We start from the raw sequence: 13,369 nt of genomic DNA on the forward strand, positions 1-13,369 counted from the left end.
CTCAGGTCATGATCTCATGGTTCATGAGATCAAGCCCCAAGTTGGGCTCTGTGTTGACAGCGTCGAGCCTACTTGGTATTCTCTTTCTTCCTCTCTGCCCCTTCCCCACTCGCATGTGCATGTGTACACACTCTCTCTGTCTCTCTCAAAATAAATAAACTTAAAAAAAAAAAAAAAAACCAAATACACGTCCTGGGTTCTGCCACTGATTCTGATTGACAGTGTTCATTAAGGTTAGAGAACAAGGTATGGTGGCTGGTTTGAACCCAGATGTTAAAGTGGAGACTGTTTATAGGACAGTGTCAAGGATAAGGCCACAGAGGGTCCTCCAGCACCCCAAGCTGCTTGGGGAATGCAGGCCTGTGTTCCCACTGCCCTTCTGAGCAGGGTCTGGGTTTGAAAGGCCCTCGGTGGCCTCTGCCCACACACTTTCAGTCTCTCACTTTGGGGCGCTGGTGCAAACCTTTGCTGCTATAGGTCTGAGAGACAAGGGCAGGGTTGAAATGGGTCAAGAGCAAGATGAGCCAAAGATGGGTCAAGCTGAGTGGGAGACAAATCTACAAAATGTTCCTGAAAGAGCTCTTCATCCTCTTTCTAGAACGTTGATAATGGAGACTCTCGCTTGGACTCCAGTGAATTACTGAAATTCGTGGAGCAGAATGAAACTGCCATCAACATCACTACCTATGCCGACCAGGAGAACAACAAGCTGCTTAGGTGAGTGGAGTTGAGGGGTCGAGGAGGGAACCACGAAGGGAAGGCCTGATAGGAAAGGGGATTTGAACTCCATCCTACCTGCAGAGGGGCCACCAGTGCCAGTGAGAAGTAAAAAGCAAAATAGGAATTCTGTCCTGGTCTATTTTGTGCACATTATGAACTAATATATTGAGCACCACTGGTATCTGATCAAATAGTTGTTTTTGGCTAGAACTTGCAAGGAATAGAAGAATGTAATTTTAAAGTAAATTATCAAGGTCACATCAGAGCAAATGTGTTTCTGAGTGTTGTGATAATGTTTTAATGGTTAATTTTCAGAAGGAATTACATCACCATATTATTTAACTGTAAGTCTAAAATAGCTTTAGTTCTCACTTTTAAGATAATTGCTGCTATTTAATATAGAGAACCCTAATTGTCACAAATGTAAGCATGTCCCTGTCCTTTTCTGATATTATTCCAGAGCAAATATTAATAAAAATTTACCCCTATGAAACTTCTGGTGTGGTTCCAGTATATCAACAAGAATTAAAAATAGGAATAGCACCTCTTTTGTTCAGAAGACATAGAAAGCATGAAGCCCAGATTCTAGAATAATTCTTTCTTAGTAAGACACCATGACCTTAGAGTATAATATCCTAAAATCCTTCATATTTTGATAACTTGAAATTAGATAATATTTTACAAGATCAATGTTTGATCTTCATAACATTCCAGTTAAAGGAGGGCTCTCTGTCCTCATTTTGTGGATGAGAAAACAGGCTCAGAAAAGTTGAAGAACTAGCTCAAGGCCATTTGGGTAATAAGTGACTGAACCAAGGCTCACATCCAAGCCAAGAGGAGAATGAGGGAACTAGGATTCCATAAAACTTTCTTAAACATTTCTCTTTCTAGATAGTGATAGTGATGATGCCTGCTTGAATTCCATATTCTTTCAGATCACACATTCCATTCCTATCATCTATCCATCTCCCTTCTGTTTTGATTGTCCTAGTTTGGTTGACTTGACCAGTACCATGGGTAAAGGCAATTGCTCACAGAAGGTGCACACGTAGTGAAAATATATGCCAATCAGAGTGAACAAAATCATTCAGAAAACTTTAGTCTTCTTGGGAGGAACATTTGAACAGTGTAAATGATCTGACATCAAGTATAACAAAGTAAAGGTCGGATGATCACAGGAGTCAGGTTGGATGATGGTTGTGGGAAGGTGTGTAGAAAGTTCCTCAGTTAACAGTTGTCCCCTTGGCCTCCTCTGGAAGTCCCAAATGTATGTGATCCCAGTGTTTTGGTACTTTCTAAATGAGTGAAGCCAGGGTCTCACTGACATATTTCTCCTGTGTTTTGTTCCAGAGGACTCTGTGTTGATGCTCTCATTGAACTGTCTGACGAAAATGCTGACTGGAAACTCAGCTTCCAAGAGTTTCTCAAGTGCCTCAACCCAACCTTCAATCCTCCAGAGAAGAGTATGCTTACCCTAAGAAATATGTGGAGTTGAAGGGAATGAGGGCATTTGGCAGGGAGCGGGGGGCAAGATAGAATTGATGGGACATTCCAGATCTTGATAAGAAAGTTCCCTTCCACAATTCTAGACTGGGCCCCAGCCCATCATCTCCATGCTGAGGTTAGGGTCCAATAATCTTTGGATCAATGGCATCATTTACTCAGATATAGTACCTCTGAAGGATAAGCAGAAGCAGGTCTTGTCTGGGAAAAGGGTAAGGTGCACAAATGTTAGCCAAGATGTCCTCTTCCACTCTCACCCTAAACTGTTGCCCCTTATTTCTGGTCCTAATAGAGTGTGCCCTGGAGGATGAGACATATGCAGATGGAGCGGAGACCGAGGTGGACTGTAACCGTTGTGTCTGTGCCTGCGGAAACTGGGTCTGCACAGCCATGACCTGTGACGGTGAGCTGTGCCTCAGGCAGAAAGAAGGAACGGCAGGGAGAAGGCTGATGAGAGAAGTCAGGGTGGGGATGATGGAAAAGAGGGCAGTAGCCAGGAGCAAGGAAACTGCAGAGCAAGTGACAGACTCCAACCTGTAGTGTTGGAGTACGCAGTAGGCAGCACTGGGGAAAAGCACCTAGGCCAGATGCAGTAAGTTTGAAAATTATTCCAGGGTCTTGGCATAAGAGAAGTTTAAGATGCCAGGCAAGATCAAATGTTGATGTGAGATTGGAATCATAATAATAATAATTGAAAGCAAATACTTAGTGAGAACTATGTGCCAGGCGCTCTGCATATTAACCCACTTAATCCTTATGACAGCTTAGGAAATCTTATATGTAAAAGATTTAGCTGGTTGGAAAACTCAGGGACTCTTGCTCGACACCTATACCCTGCAGAGAAAGGAAAAATGTTTATAGACCCTCTTTGAATTAACAGAATTGGGTTATCCCTAAAAAAAAGAAAGTTGAGACATGGTTAAGGCGAATTAGGGAGATAGAGATGTCAGGGAGTTTGGGGGACCAGTGCAACCAAATGGCATATTGGAATGATGCCAAAGATCAAAAGAGACTCTTGACTCAAAGCCAGATTATAGGGAAAAAAACAGGCACCATTCAGATTAGAGGAAAGACAGAGAAGGGTGAAATCAGGTCTAGAATGAAGAGTCACACTGGGTTTGAGAAGAAAGGTTGGTTGGTAGGATCCAAGTCCAAATTTACACCAGATGGGCTGAACTTAAAATTATATCTTAAAGAAACTGAAACAAGAAAGATTAGGATGGTTTTAGGATCATGTTCAGGAAGGTCAGGTAAGATAGAAACTAGGAGATAGAGGTCAAGGACCCAGAAAATGTTCTTTTAGATAAGAAGCCCAGGTAGCAGCAACAGTACAAATGGAACTCAGTTGTACCAGGGGATTCCTAGTCTCTTACTGCCCAGGACCAAGTCTCTTCTCAAAGTGGGAAGGCAGGAAGCCAACACAATTCCAGAGACAAATGGAAGAGTAGGAAGAGGCTGGTTAGAGACAGAAATCCTAGAAGTTTCTGGAAATCAAAACTAAGTTAGGGTAGCCAAGCCAAGCACACAGTAGCTACTGAAGCTAAGAGAACATTTCAAAATACTATCCACCCTGTCTCAGTCAGGAAGCATCCTACACTCACCTTCCCCAAACCCCTTGCAATAGCTCTCCACATCTAACTGCCCCTGGCCTGGCTTCGTACATCCATTTCTAAGATACAGGCAATTGTTAAACAGCTGGCTTACAGAATAAGCCTGGTCATCTGAATAATAAGCTGCATCACATGCACCAGACAAAACCCAAATGATTGACTCCATGGAACAGTGCCTACTTCCACAGCCACACTGGACACCTCATCCTCCCTCTTTGGATGGTCAGGTTCGGAGCCCTGTGTGGGTATAAAGAGCACTGTAGATGGTGGGGCCCCAGGGTGAGCACGTCTTGGTGTGTGGGCCATGGAGCTGAGAGGACATTGTAGAGGCAGCACTCCAGAGTCAGAACCTGAAAGTTAGTCTAGTCTTAGATCAGAAATCTCAATGGGGCAAATAAAAGGGGACATCAAGATATGAAGCCAGGTGGTGCCACAGTTGAGGAAAACTGCTATGATTAAGTCCAAACTCCAGAAGGCATGGCAGAGCAGTGTTTCCTGACAGCAAACACGATGCTTGATAAACATACAGAGTCTATCCCAAACCTACTGAATCGAATCCACAAAAGAGCAGCTTGGGAACCTCCACTTTTAAGATAGACTCTGTGATTTTTTTTAATCATCATGTAAGTTTGGGAAACATTGCCAAATGCAGTGGCTACCAACGCTGCCTGCACATTGGAATCACCTAGAGCCTTTACGAAATCCTGGTGCCCAAGAACAGTTAAATCAGAATCTAAAAATGGAATTTAAACACTTATATTTTGAAAAGTTCTCTAGGATATTTTGAGGGTGTGTGAATGGTTGAGAATCCCTGGCCCAGAGGAACCTCCTGAGTCAAGACCCAGATATTCCCCATACCTTTTACAGCAGGGCCAGTGCCTGGCATGGATGTATGTGCTGGAGCAGTTGAAGGAGACACCAGAGGCAGTGGCCAGTGGGGAATGGAAGAGATTGCTTTGGTCACAGTGCATTACTTTGGAGGTGTCAGTTAAGCTGGGACGCTTCATATTCAGAGATACACAGGCAGTTCACCTCTCCTTCCATAGGTTAAATGGGAGATGAAATTGAGAGCCTAAAAGGTAGATACTGGTGGGATCCTGGCTTCCCTCAGTGAGCACTGCTCTGAAATTTGGTTCTTCTTGCAGGAAAGAATCAGAAGGGGGCCCAGACCCAGACAGAGGAGGAGATGACCAGATATGTCCAGGAGCTCCAAAAGCACCAGGTGAGTTGCAGACTCCCTCCTGGCCACTAGACCCTTCTACCATTCAGATATCGCCTAATGCTCCAGAAGACCAAGGAGCCACTCTGTTCCGTACATTAAGTCCTGAATGATAAACCTACACTGTCAAACCATGATACAGACAGTTCCCTGATAGAGTCCTTGCAGGATCCAGTAGGTCCCAACAGTTGCAGGTTACAACTTGTTAAATTGCTTTATAAGCAAGAATTAGCCAGGTGGTGATTTGCAAATAGGTTGGAAGTGGTTTGTAAATGAGCATAGTCTACAGAAGTGTTACTGATTCCTGTCATGACCAGTACCCGGACCTGAAGACTGTCAGCTCCTTGAGGGCGATGAGCAGGAAATTAGTGAATGTGGACCACAGTAAAAAAGATTTCAGTAAATGCCAAGCTGGTTAGAAAATAGCCTGAGATTGACAAACCCGGAGAACTTAGGGTCCTGGAGACTTGAAAAGATAATAAATAAGAATTCTGTTCAGGTTCTGTGTCATTAAGTTGAAGGCGCCTCGTGGGGAAGAGGCTCTTGGCAGAATAGTGATTCACTGACGTCATTGGTAAGGGCCTGGAGAGAAAATATGGATGTGCTGGACTCCTGGGCCTGTCTTGCCCCTGATTTACCATCTGGTTAGCAAAGGACATAGTGCCTCAGATCAACTGTCTGTACACTGGGTCAGGTATACAAGCCTTCTCTCTGACTTAAGTTTTGAGAGAATATAATAGTCACAAGAACCGCTAAACTATTGAGATAAAATATTTGATTTCAAAATAATTATTAATGTTAATAATTGCTCAAAAATAATAATTGCTCATATTTATTGATAGTTTTTAATGCATTTTGTGATTATCACTGATAATGTAAAAACCTCATGTCAGGTTTTTTTTTTTTTTTAATTTATTTATTTTGAGAGAGAGAGACAGAGAGCATGAGTGGAGGAAGGACAGAGAGACACAGAATCTAAAGTAGACTCCAGGCTCTGAGCTGTCAGCACAAGCCCAGTGTGGGACTCAAACCCACGAACTGCAAGATCATGACCTCAGCTGAATTCGTACACTTAACTGACTGAGCCCCCTCATGTCAGTTTTTTAAGCAGAAGCTCCTAGCCTTTTGTTTTTCTATATTTCATCAGCTTTGAATCTCCAGGTGAGTGCAACCACATAAAAGAAAAAAAAACTTAATAGGAATTCCTTTCCTCTGGGGTGGGGAAATGATCAGAGTAGACAGTGAGGAGTGAATTATAATAGCTAACATTTTTACGTGTCTGTTTTATGTGAGGTCCCTCAGAAAGCCGACGCTAAGGCAAGGACTCAAGTATAGATAGTTTATTTGGGAAGCAGTCCTAGGAGACACCAGAGGGGGAGTTGGGAAGCCAGCCCAGGAAGGGAAGGAAGCAATAAAGAGCATCTTCCAAGGAATGTTACCACTGTGGACGTGTGGAGCTTAGTCCTACTGTGGAGCTCTGGGAACAGAGTTCCCATTCCTTACGGGGAAGGGAGCGGGCGCATTCCTACACAAACTCTCATCAGCCATTGGCGAGGACTGCCACCAGCACCATGAATTCCCTGGCATTTCTGGCCTGCCAGCATGTATGGGCAAAGCAGGCTCCAGCAGCCGGAGAAAGCCTCAGGCAGAGAGATGCAGGTGCTGGCAGTAAGAAGCCATGCCGTGTACTGAACTGCTAATGGCAAGGGGCTGTGGATGGGGAACCAGCGGTGTCTGCTAGATGCCAGGCACTGTTGTTTTTTATTTCCCAATTAATTTTTTTATTGAGATCTAATTTATATACCATAAAATTCACCCTTTTAATCCAGTGGTTTTTATGTATTCACAAGATTATCAACCATCACTACTGCCTAATTCCAGAACATTTTCATTATCCCAGAAAGAAACCCTATGCCCATTGGAAGTCATTCCTCATCCTGTCTTCTCCCAGCCCCTGGCAACCGCTCAACTACTTTCTAACTCTGTTTCAGTTTGCCTATTCTGGACGTGCAGAAACGGAATCATGCAGTATTTGGCATTTTCTGTTTGACTTCTTTCATCTAGCATAATGTTTTCAAGGTTTATCCTTGTCGTAGCATTCATCGGCACTTCATTCCTTTTTGTGACTATCATTCTGTTATATGGATATACCACATTTTGTGTATCCATTCATCAGCTAATATTTAGGTTGCTTCCCCTTTTTGGGTATGATGACTAATGCTGTTAGGAACATGCTTGTTCAAGCTTTTGTGTGGACTTATGTTTTCAGGTCTCTTGGGTATATACCTAAGAGTGCACTTGCTGGATCATATGGTAGCTCTGTGATTAATCTTTTGAGGACTGCAAGACTGTTTTCCAAAGTGACTCTACCATTTTACATCATCACCAGCAGTGTTGCTATTTTTCCACAAAATCACCCCATTTGTCATTGTCCATTATGCTTTATTTTAGCCATTGTAGTGGGTGTGAAGTGGCATCTCATGGTAGTTTTGACTTGCATTTCCCTAATTAATGACGTTGAACTTTTTATCATGTCCTTACTGGCCATAAGTAAGAATGGCTTCTTTGGAGAAATGTGACACTGTTATAAGAGGTGGCACTTTATTACCCTCATTTTGTAGTTGAAGACATTGAGACACAGAAGTTTCTATAGTGTGGCCAAAGTCGCCCAGAAAATAGCACGTCCATGATTCAAGTTCAGACAGTCTGCCTCCAGAGACTTTGCTCTTAACACTTCTCTGGACTAAGATTCAGAATATCTTGTAGCACTTCCATCTAGTATCCTTTTCTTCAGCTTTAAAATGAGGATAATCGTGTCTGACCTGTGGTTTCATAGGCGTTCAAGTGGGGTCAGCTACTAATTCAGTGACAGCCCCTATGTGACCATGTCAAAAATAAGACATAATCTTTGCCCTCAGGTTCTTCTCATCCACAGAGGAGACAGAGAAGAAAACAGAACGAAAATTTAGCACGAACACGTATCTGTCAGTGCTGTCTATATACAGTCTTGAGGACTAGATAGATGCCAGTGATTCTTTTTTTTTTTTAATAATTCACAATGCTTATTTTCTCCTGCATCTCAAAGGAAACAGCTGAAAAGACCAAAAAAGTGAGCACCAAAGAGATCTAAAGAGAAGGTATCTGGGAAGGGCATCCAGAGCCTGGCACCTTCTCTTTCACTTCAGCGCTGAGTCCAGTATATCCAAGTGTCTGCTACAATCGCCGAATCACCAGTATTTGCTTGTATAGCAATGAGTTTTATTTTGTCTATTTGTTTTGCAATAAAGGAAATGGGGGTGGCTGGCGAGGAGGGGAAGGGCCATAGCCTTCACTTCTAGGAGTGCTTTGAGAGAAACTGTAAATGGTGCTCAGGGGCTGGAGACAAGTGAGGAAACTGCATCAGGGTTGGGAGAAGAGCAGATCTGAACAACAGTCAGCCACAGCTATAAACATCCTGCAGGGAGTGCGAGCGATGCCAGAGAGAACTTTGCACGCTGCCCCAGAGGAGGGGTCTGGGAGGCCCAGTGGAGAGGAACACATTCTGCGTCCAGCCCTTCCTGTTGCCATCAGCATAGTAGACGTCCAGCGTCTGTGCTTCTCATGGCCCCAACCACTGCCTCTAGATACACAGCCACCCTTTTGTTACCCAGTGTCCCTTAGACTTGGAGTTTCTGGGAGGGTGCACACAAATGATGCAGATATTTGTATAACTTTGAGCCCCTTAGAGACCGAACCAAATTTTTAAAATACTTTTTACCAAAGGTGCTATTTTTCTGTAAAACTTTTTTTTGGCAAGTTGACTTCACTCTTCAATTATTATCATTATATTATTGTTATGTTTTAATATTTTATTTTCTTGACTAGAAATTAAGCTTCTGTAATTATTTTTCAGTAGTCCTGCCATTTCAAAGGAGGGAGAGTTTGGGGTTCTTTTCTGGTGCAGGGACTGCTATAACCCAGACTCCTCCCACCCTGCCACATACTAGATGTAGTCCAGAGTTGGGTCCCCCTGACTTCCAGTGGGTCAACAGTCTACCAGCAGGTGCCTCACACAGAAGCCAGGGGAATACCAAGCATCTCCACACAAAGCTTTTAAGATCCAAAAAGTTAATTTGTTTCCATCTATTATGATAAGTTCATGCAAATCAGTATTCCAAAGAATGGTGACAAGTGCAGCCAAGCAAGGCTTAGCTCTCTGTGCTTAGATATCAATATGCTTGTGGATCCACCACTAATTAGGAGAGCGATTTGGCCCCATCTCTTCCTATTTCTGGGCCTCGGTTTCCTCAGTGAGCAAGGAGAAATGCATTAACCTTTCAATTTGGTAAATTACAAATTCCCTGGTTCTGATCATTGGTTCAGAAGGATACAGGCTTCTGTGATTTTCCTTCTCCTTAGGATAAATGAAACCGTACTGTTACAACAAAAGAGTCAGGTGGCCAAAAACAAGATGACCAAATCTGACCTCAGTCTGCACGGCTGCACTGGTTGTGCGGTGATATAGAGCCCTCTCAGGTAATGTCTGCCCAGGAAGAGAATGGGAAGGAGATCTACTCCAGTTCATCGTCACTTTTGCATTCCATCTTTACCCTTCTTGGAAAAGGAAATAGCTTTACCTTTCAAGATGAGGACAAAAGATGGTTTCACCTTTTACAAGGGCAGAGGGAATAGAAATTGAGTTTTAAAACTGTGATTGGGGAGAAGACCATTGTTCCTGTCTTTTGGACTCCATGATGATTAACCCCACTATTTACCATGTTTAAGATGCATTTGGAATATAAAAACTCGACATAAGCTCTCATCTTCAGAAAGCAGATTACAGACTACCAGAGGAAAATTATGTAGATTGCATTGCTCTGGTGATACTGAGAATGTTGTGCTGAATGTGGAATTGGTTCTAAACAAGTTTCCTTGTTCTCCTTTGAAAGGAGAGCATTCTGTTTTGTTTAGAATTCTGACCTTTTAGATACATCCCATTTAAAAGCTCTCTTCGAGCCCTACTTGTGCACTCTGAAATGCACCTCCCTGTCCAATTGCCTTGGAGAGCTCCCACAGTACACCTTGATCAAGTTTTGCCAGCTCTTGGACACTGAGAAAGAGGGCAGGAGTGCCAGTTTGTTTAAAGCAAGAAGCCAGAGTGTCCCCTCACCAGTTAACATTTAGGACAGTGGCTGCCATTTAAGATTACCGTACCCTGCACCATGGAATTCCCAAGAGCAAATCTGCATTCCTCCTGTAAGTACAGACACTATTGTCTGCACCATAGAATCACACCATCTGATGACCATTCATGGAAAGCTGCTAAATAGCCTAGTTTGGGGAGTCTTGCATAGAGCTTCGTATGGAGCAAATAGGATTAACTCGGGTTCAGTTCCTCCAGCTCTCTACAAGCACAGGGCTTAGACTGCAAGCTTCCTTGGGCTTTCTCAATGTGTATATGATTTTATTAACATATTACAGTGTCTGTTAAGATTCAGTGTTCATGGAACCCTTCTCACATGCCATGACTCTGGACTCCATCACTGTTTGGGGAAAGCAAGGCTCCTCCACCTGCTAATAAGCCCATGTGAAAAAGTCTGAATGTCTTTCCTTTACATTTAAATTTTTAATCAAATGTCAAGAAGCAATTTGAACAGGTTTCTGTCGCCTATGTGTTTGTGAAATATATTTGTATTTAGTAGGCTTCCATAATGCATTTAACTTGTTTTTGTAACTCCTGATTCTTTTTTTCTTCCCTTTTTTTGGATACTATTGATAAATAAAGAAATTAAAATAGTAATTGTGTTGTTTTCCTTCTCCCAAATTAAGACTAAATAAAGTTGTGAGAACATTAACCATTTACCTCATAAAAGTGGAGTTAGCTTTCAGGAGCCTTAAAAGAGGTCTGAAGAGTTTCTCCTAGTAAAAATCTTGGGACTGCAGCTGGGAGGGCAAATTTACTCAAGGACTGATAGAACAAGTTTATTTAAAAGGATCCTGGAGGTGCCTGGGTGGCTCAGTTGGCTGAGCATCCAACTTCGGATTCAGGTCATAATCTGGCAGTTCGTAGGTTCGAGCCCTACAACGGGCTCTGTGCTGACAGCTCAGAATCTGAAGCCTGTTTCAGATTCTGTGTCTCCCTCCCTCTCTCTCTGCCCCTTCCCACCCTGCACTCTATTAGTCTCAAAAATAAATAAACATTAAAAATTTTTTAATATTAAAAAAATAATAAAGGGATCCTGGATGGTGGGTCTGGAGCAGGAAGTGATGAGAAGTCAGAGAGCATTCTTTTTTTTTTTTTTTTGAATGTTTATTTAGTTTTGAGAGAGAGCAGGCTTGCATGCTCGCGTGCCCGTACATAAATGGGGGGAGGAGCAGGGAGAGGGAGATACAGAATCCAAAGCAGGCTCCAGTCTCTGAGCTGTTAGTCCAGAGCCCAACACGGAGCTCCAACTCATGAACTATGAGATCATGACCTGGGCCAAAGTCAGACGTTCAGCCAACTGAGCCACCTAGATGCTCCCAAAGAATATTCTTATATGGGGAAGAGGTTAAACTAAATGGCTTTTAAAGCCGCTGAAAGTCCTATGAGACTAGAATGACGCCAGGTAAGTCTGGCTGCAGGTTAACCTGTATGAGAAGCCAAGTCAACCTGGTAATGTGCACAGGGAGCCAGGGTCTGATAGCCTTAATGGCTTTCACCTGATATATACCCCATAAGGACCAACATTTCCAAGTGAGCTGAATGTTGGCTGGTTAAAACCTATTCTGCTCCACCTTGGAGACACATAACCATTACTTGCTTTGCATCCCTATCTGAGTCTTATAGATCCCATGCACTCCACACGCCCAATGATTATATCTTCCAAAAGCGCTTATTCCAGTTGGTTGAGGTTTAAGATTTCTTCATTTTAATCTTCTGTGGAGAAGGCTTTCTTCTCTAAAATTATAGTCAGATCACTTGATTGGATTTGGGGTATTACTCAAATGCTAATCAAATATTAAAAGGCAAACTCTGGTTATGTTATTGCAGTAAACTACTGGTCTCATTAATCAGTTTGATTCTTCAAATCTTTATTCTCAGAAGAGAATTTTAAATCAAATTTGAAGAGTACCTTGTCCACAGCCACTTTTAAATTCTGGCTAGCCTTTCCCAATCTTCTGTGGTCTGGGAACACTGCTATTACAATATTTATGTGTTAAGAAGTGAAAATCAATTAAAAGTAGCCTGAAAGAAGCTTAATTCAGATGGTATGTTTCCTATAATCAAATGTGTTCTTATGAATTGTACAAATTAATACAAATTACTTTGATTAGCTTTAGTTTTAGAGACCCTGTGTCAAATTCCTGTCAGTCCTCTTGAATTATCTCTGAAATAGGAGGGAGGAAGGAAAAAGAATGAATGGGTAGATAGCTCCAAGCAGATGCCATCAGAGCCCTGGGGTGAATCTAGCATGGATGTGTGATGTGAAGAGGAAATCAGAACCACTGCTGGAGAAGGCTGTTCCATGCTGGAACACAGGAGGCATCATGTTGCTGCCCTAATGAGGGGGTCTTCCTGTCAACAGAAGGTAACTGAGTTCATTTTTAAAAATGATTTAACATTTCTTATTGAAAAAGTAATATATGCACATGATAAAAAAATGTGTCAAAGAAAATACAGTTAAAAAAATTCATCCTTTTGGGGTGCCTGTATGGCTCAGTCGGTTAAGCATCCGACTTCTGCTCAGGTCATGATCTCATGGTTCAGGTCATGAGGTTGAGCCCCGTGTTGGGTTCTGTGCTGACAGCTCAGAGCCTGGAACCAGCTTCAGATTCTGTGTGTGTCTCTCTCTCCCTCCCCTAATCTCTCTCTCTCTCTCTCTCTCTCTCAAGAATAAATAAGTATTTAAAAATGTTTTTTAAAGCCATCCTCTTAGAGGATGTGTACATTGATAAAGTTGGTTACAATTACTGATTGTCCTTCAAGGAAATTGTACCTATTTACATTCACACCAAAAGTACACAACTTAGTGTTTATTTCCCTACATTTTTAAAGAACTAAGTCCTTCAACTTTTGGGCCTCTGATAGAGGGAAAATGACTACTCATTGTTGCTTTATTTCAAATTTATTTTATTATTCCCTTTGTGAGATTGAGCATCTTTCTATAAATTACTGGTTCTTGTCATTTTATACCCTTTATTCCTTTTTCTATTGGTTGTTAATCTTTTTCTAATTGGTTTGTAATAGTTCTTCATATGTTGTTATTAGTCCTTTGTCTATCATGAGGGTGGGTAGAACTAGCAGTAGAAGCTTGGTTAGGAAGTGATTTCAGGAATGAGGTGAGAAATACGGTGA

At 42.2% G+C, this 13,369-nt stretch overlaps 1 protein-coding gene across 1 annotated transcript in view; it reads left to right on the forward strand.

Annotated features, from left to right (window-relative positions):
- FSTL1 (follistatin like 1) overlaps positions 1–10,672 on the forward strand; it is a 53,339-nt gene extending 42,667 nt beyond the window's left edge. Inside the window, exons 7-11 of the mRNA XM_039248906.1 lie at positions 599–717; positions 2,071–2,183; positions 2,516–2,626; positions 4,979–5,055; positions 8,138–10,672. Coding sequence (XP_039104837.1) covers positions 599–717; positions 2,071–2,183; positions 2,516–2,626; positions 4,979–5,055; positions 8,138–8,182 — 465 coding nt within the window. The 3' untranslated portion in view covers positions 8,183–10,672. The remainder of the gene's footprint in view (positions 1–598; positions 718–2,070; positions 2,184–2,515; positions 2,627–4,978; positions 5,056–8,137) is intronic.
- The last annotated feature ends 2,697 nt before the right edge of the window (positions 10,673–13,369 follow it).

This window comes from Hyaena hyaena, unplaced genomic scaffold, assembly GCF_003009895.1.
Source record: "Hyaena hyaena isolate Hyena2069 unplaced genomic scaffold, ASM300989v1 scaffold_321, whole genome shotgun sequence".
Taxonomy (NCBI): Eukaryota; Metazoa; Chordata; class Mammalia; order Carnivora; family Hyaenidae; genus Hyaena; species Hyaena hyaena.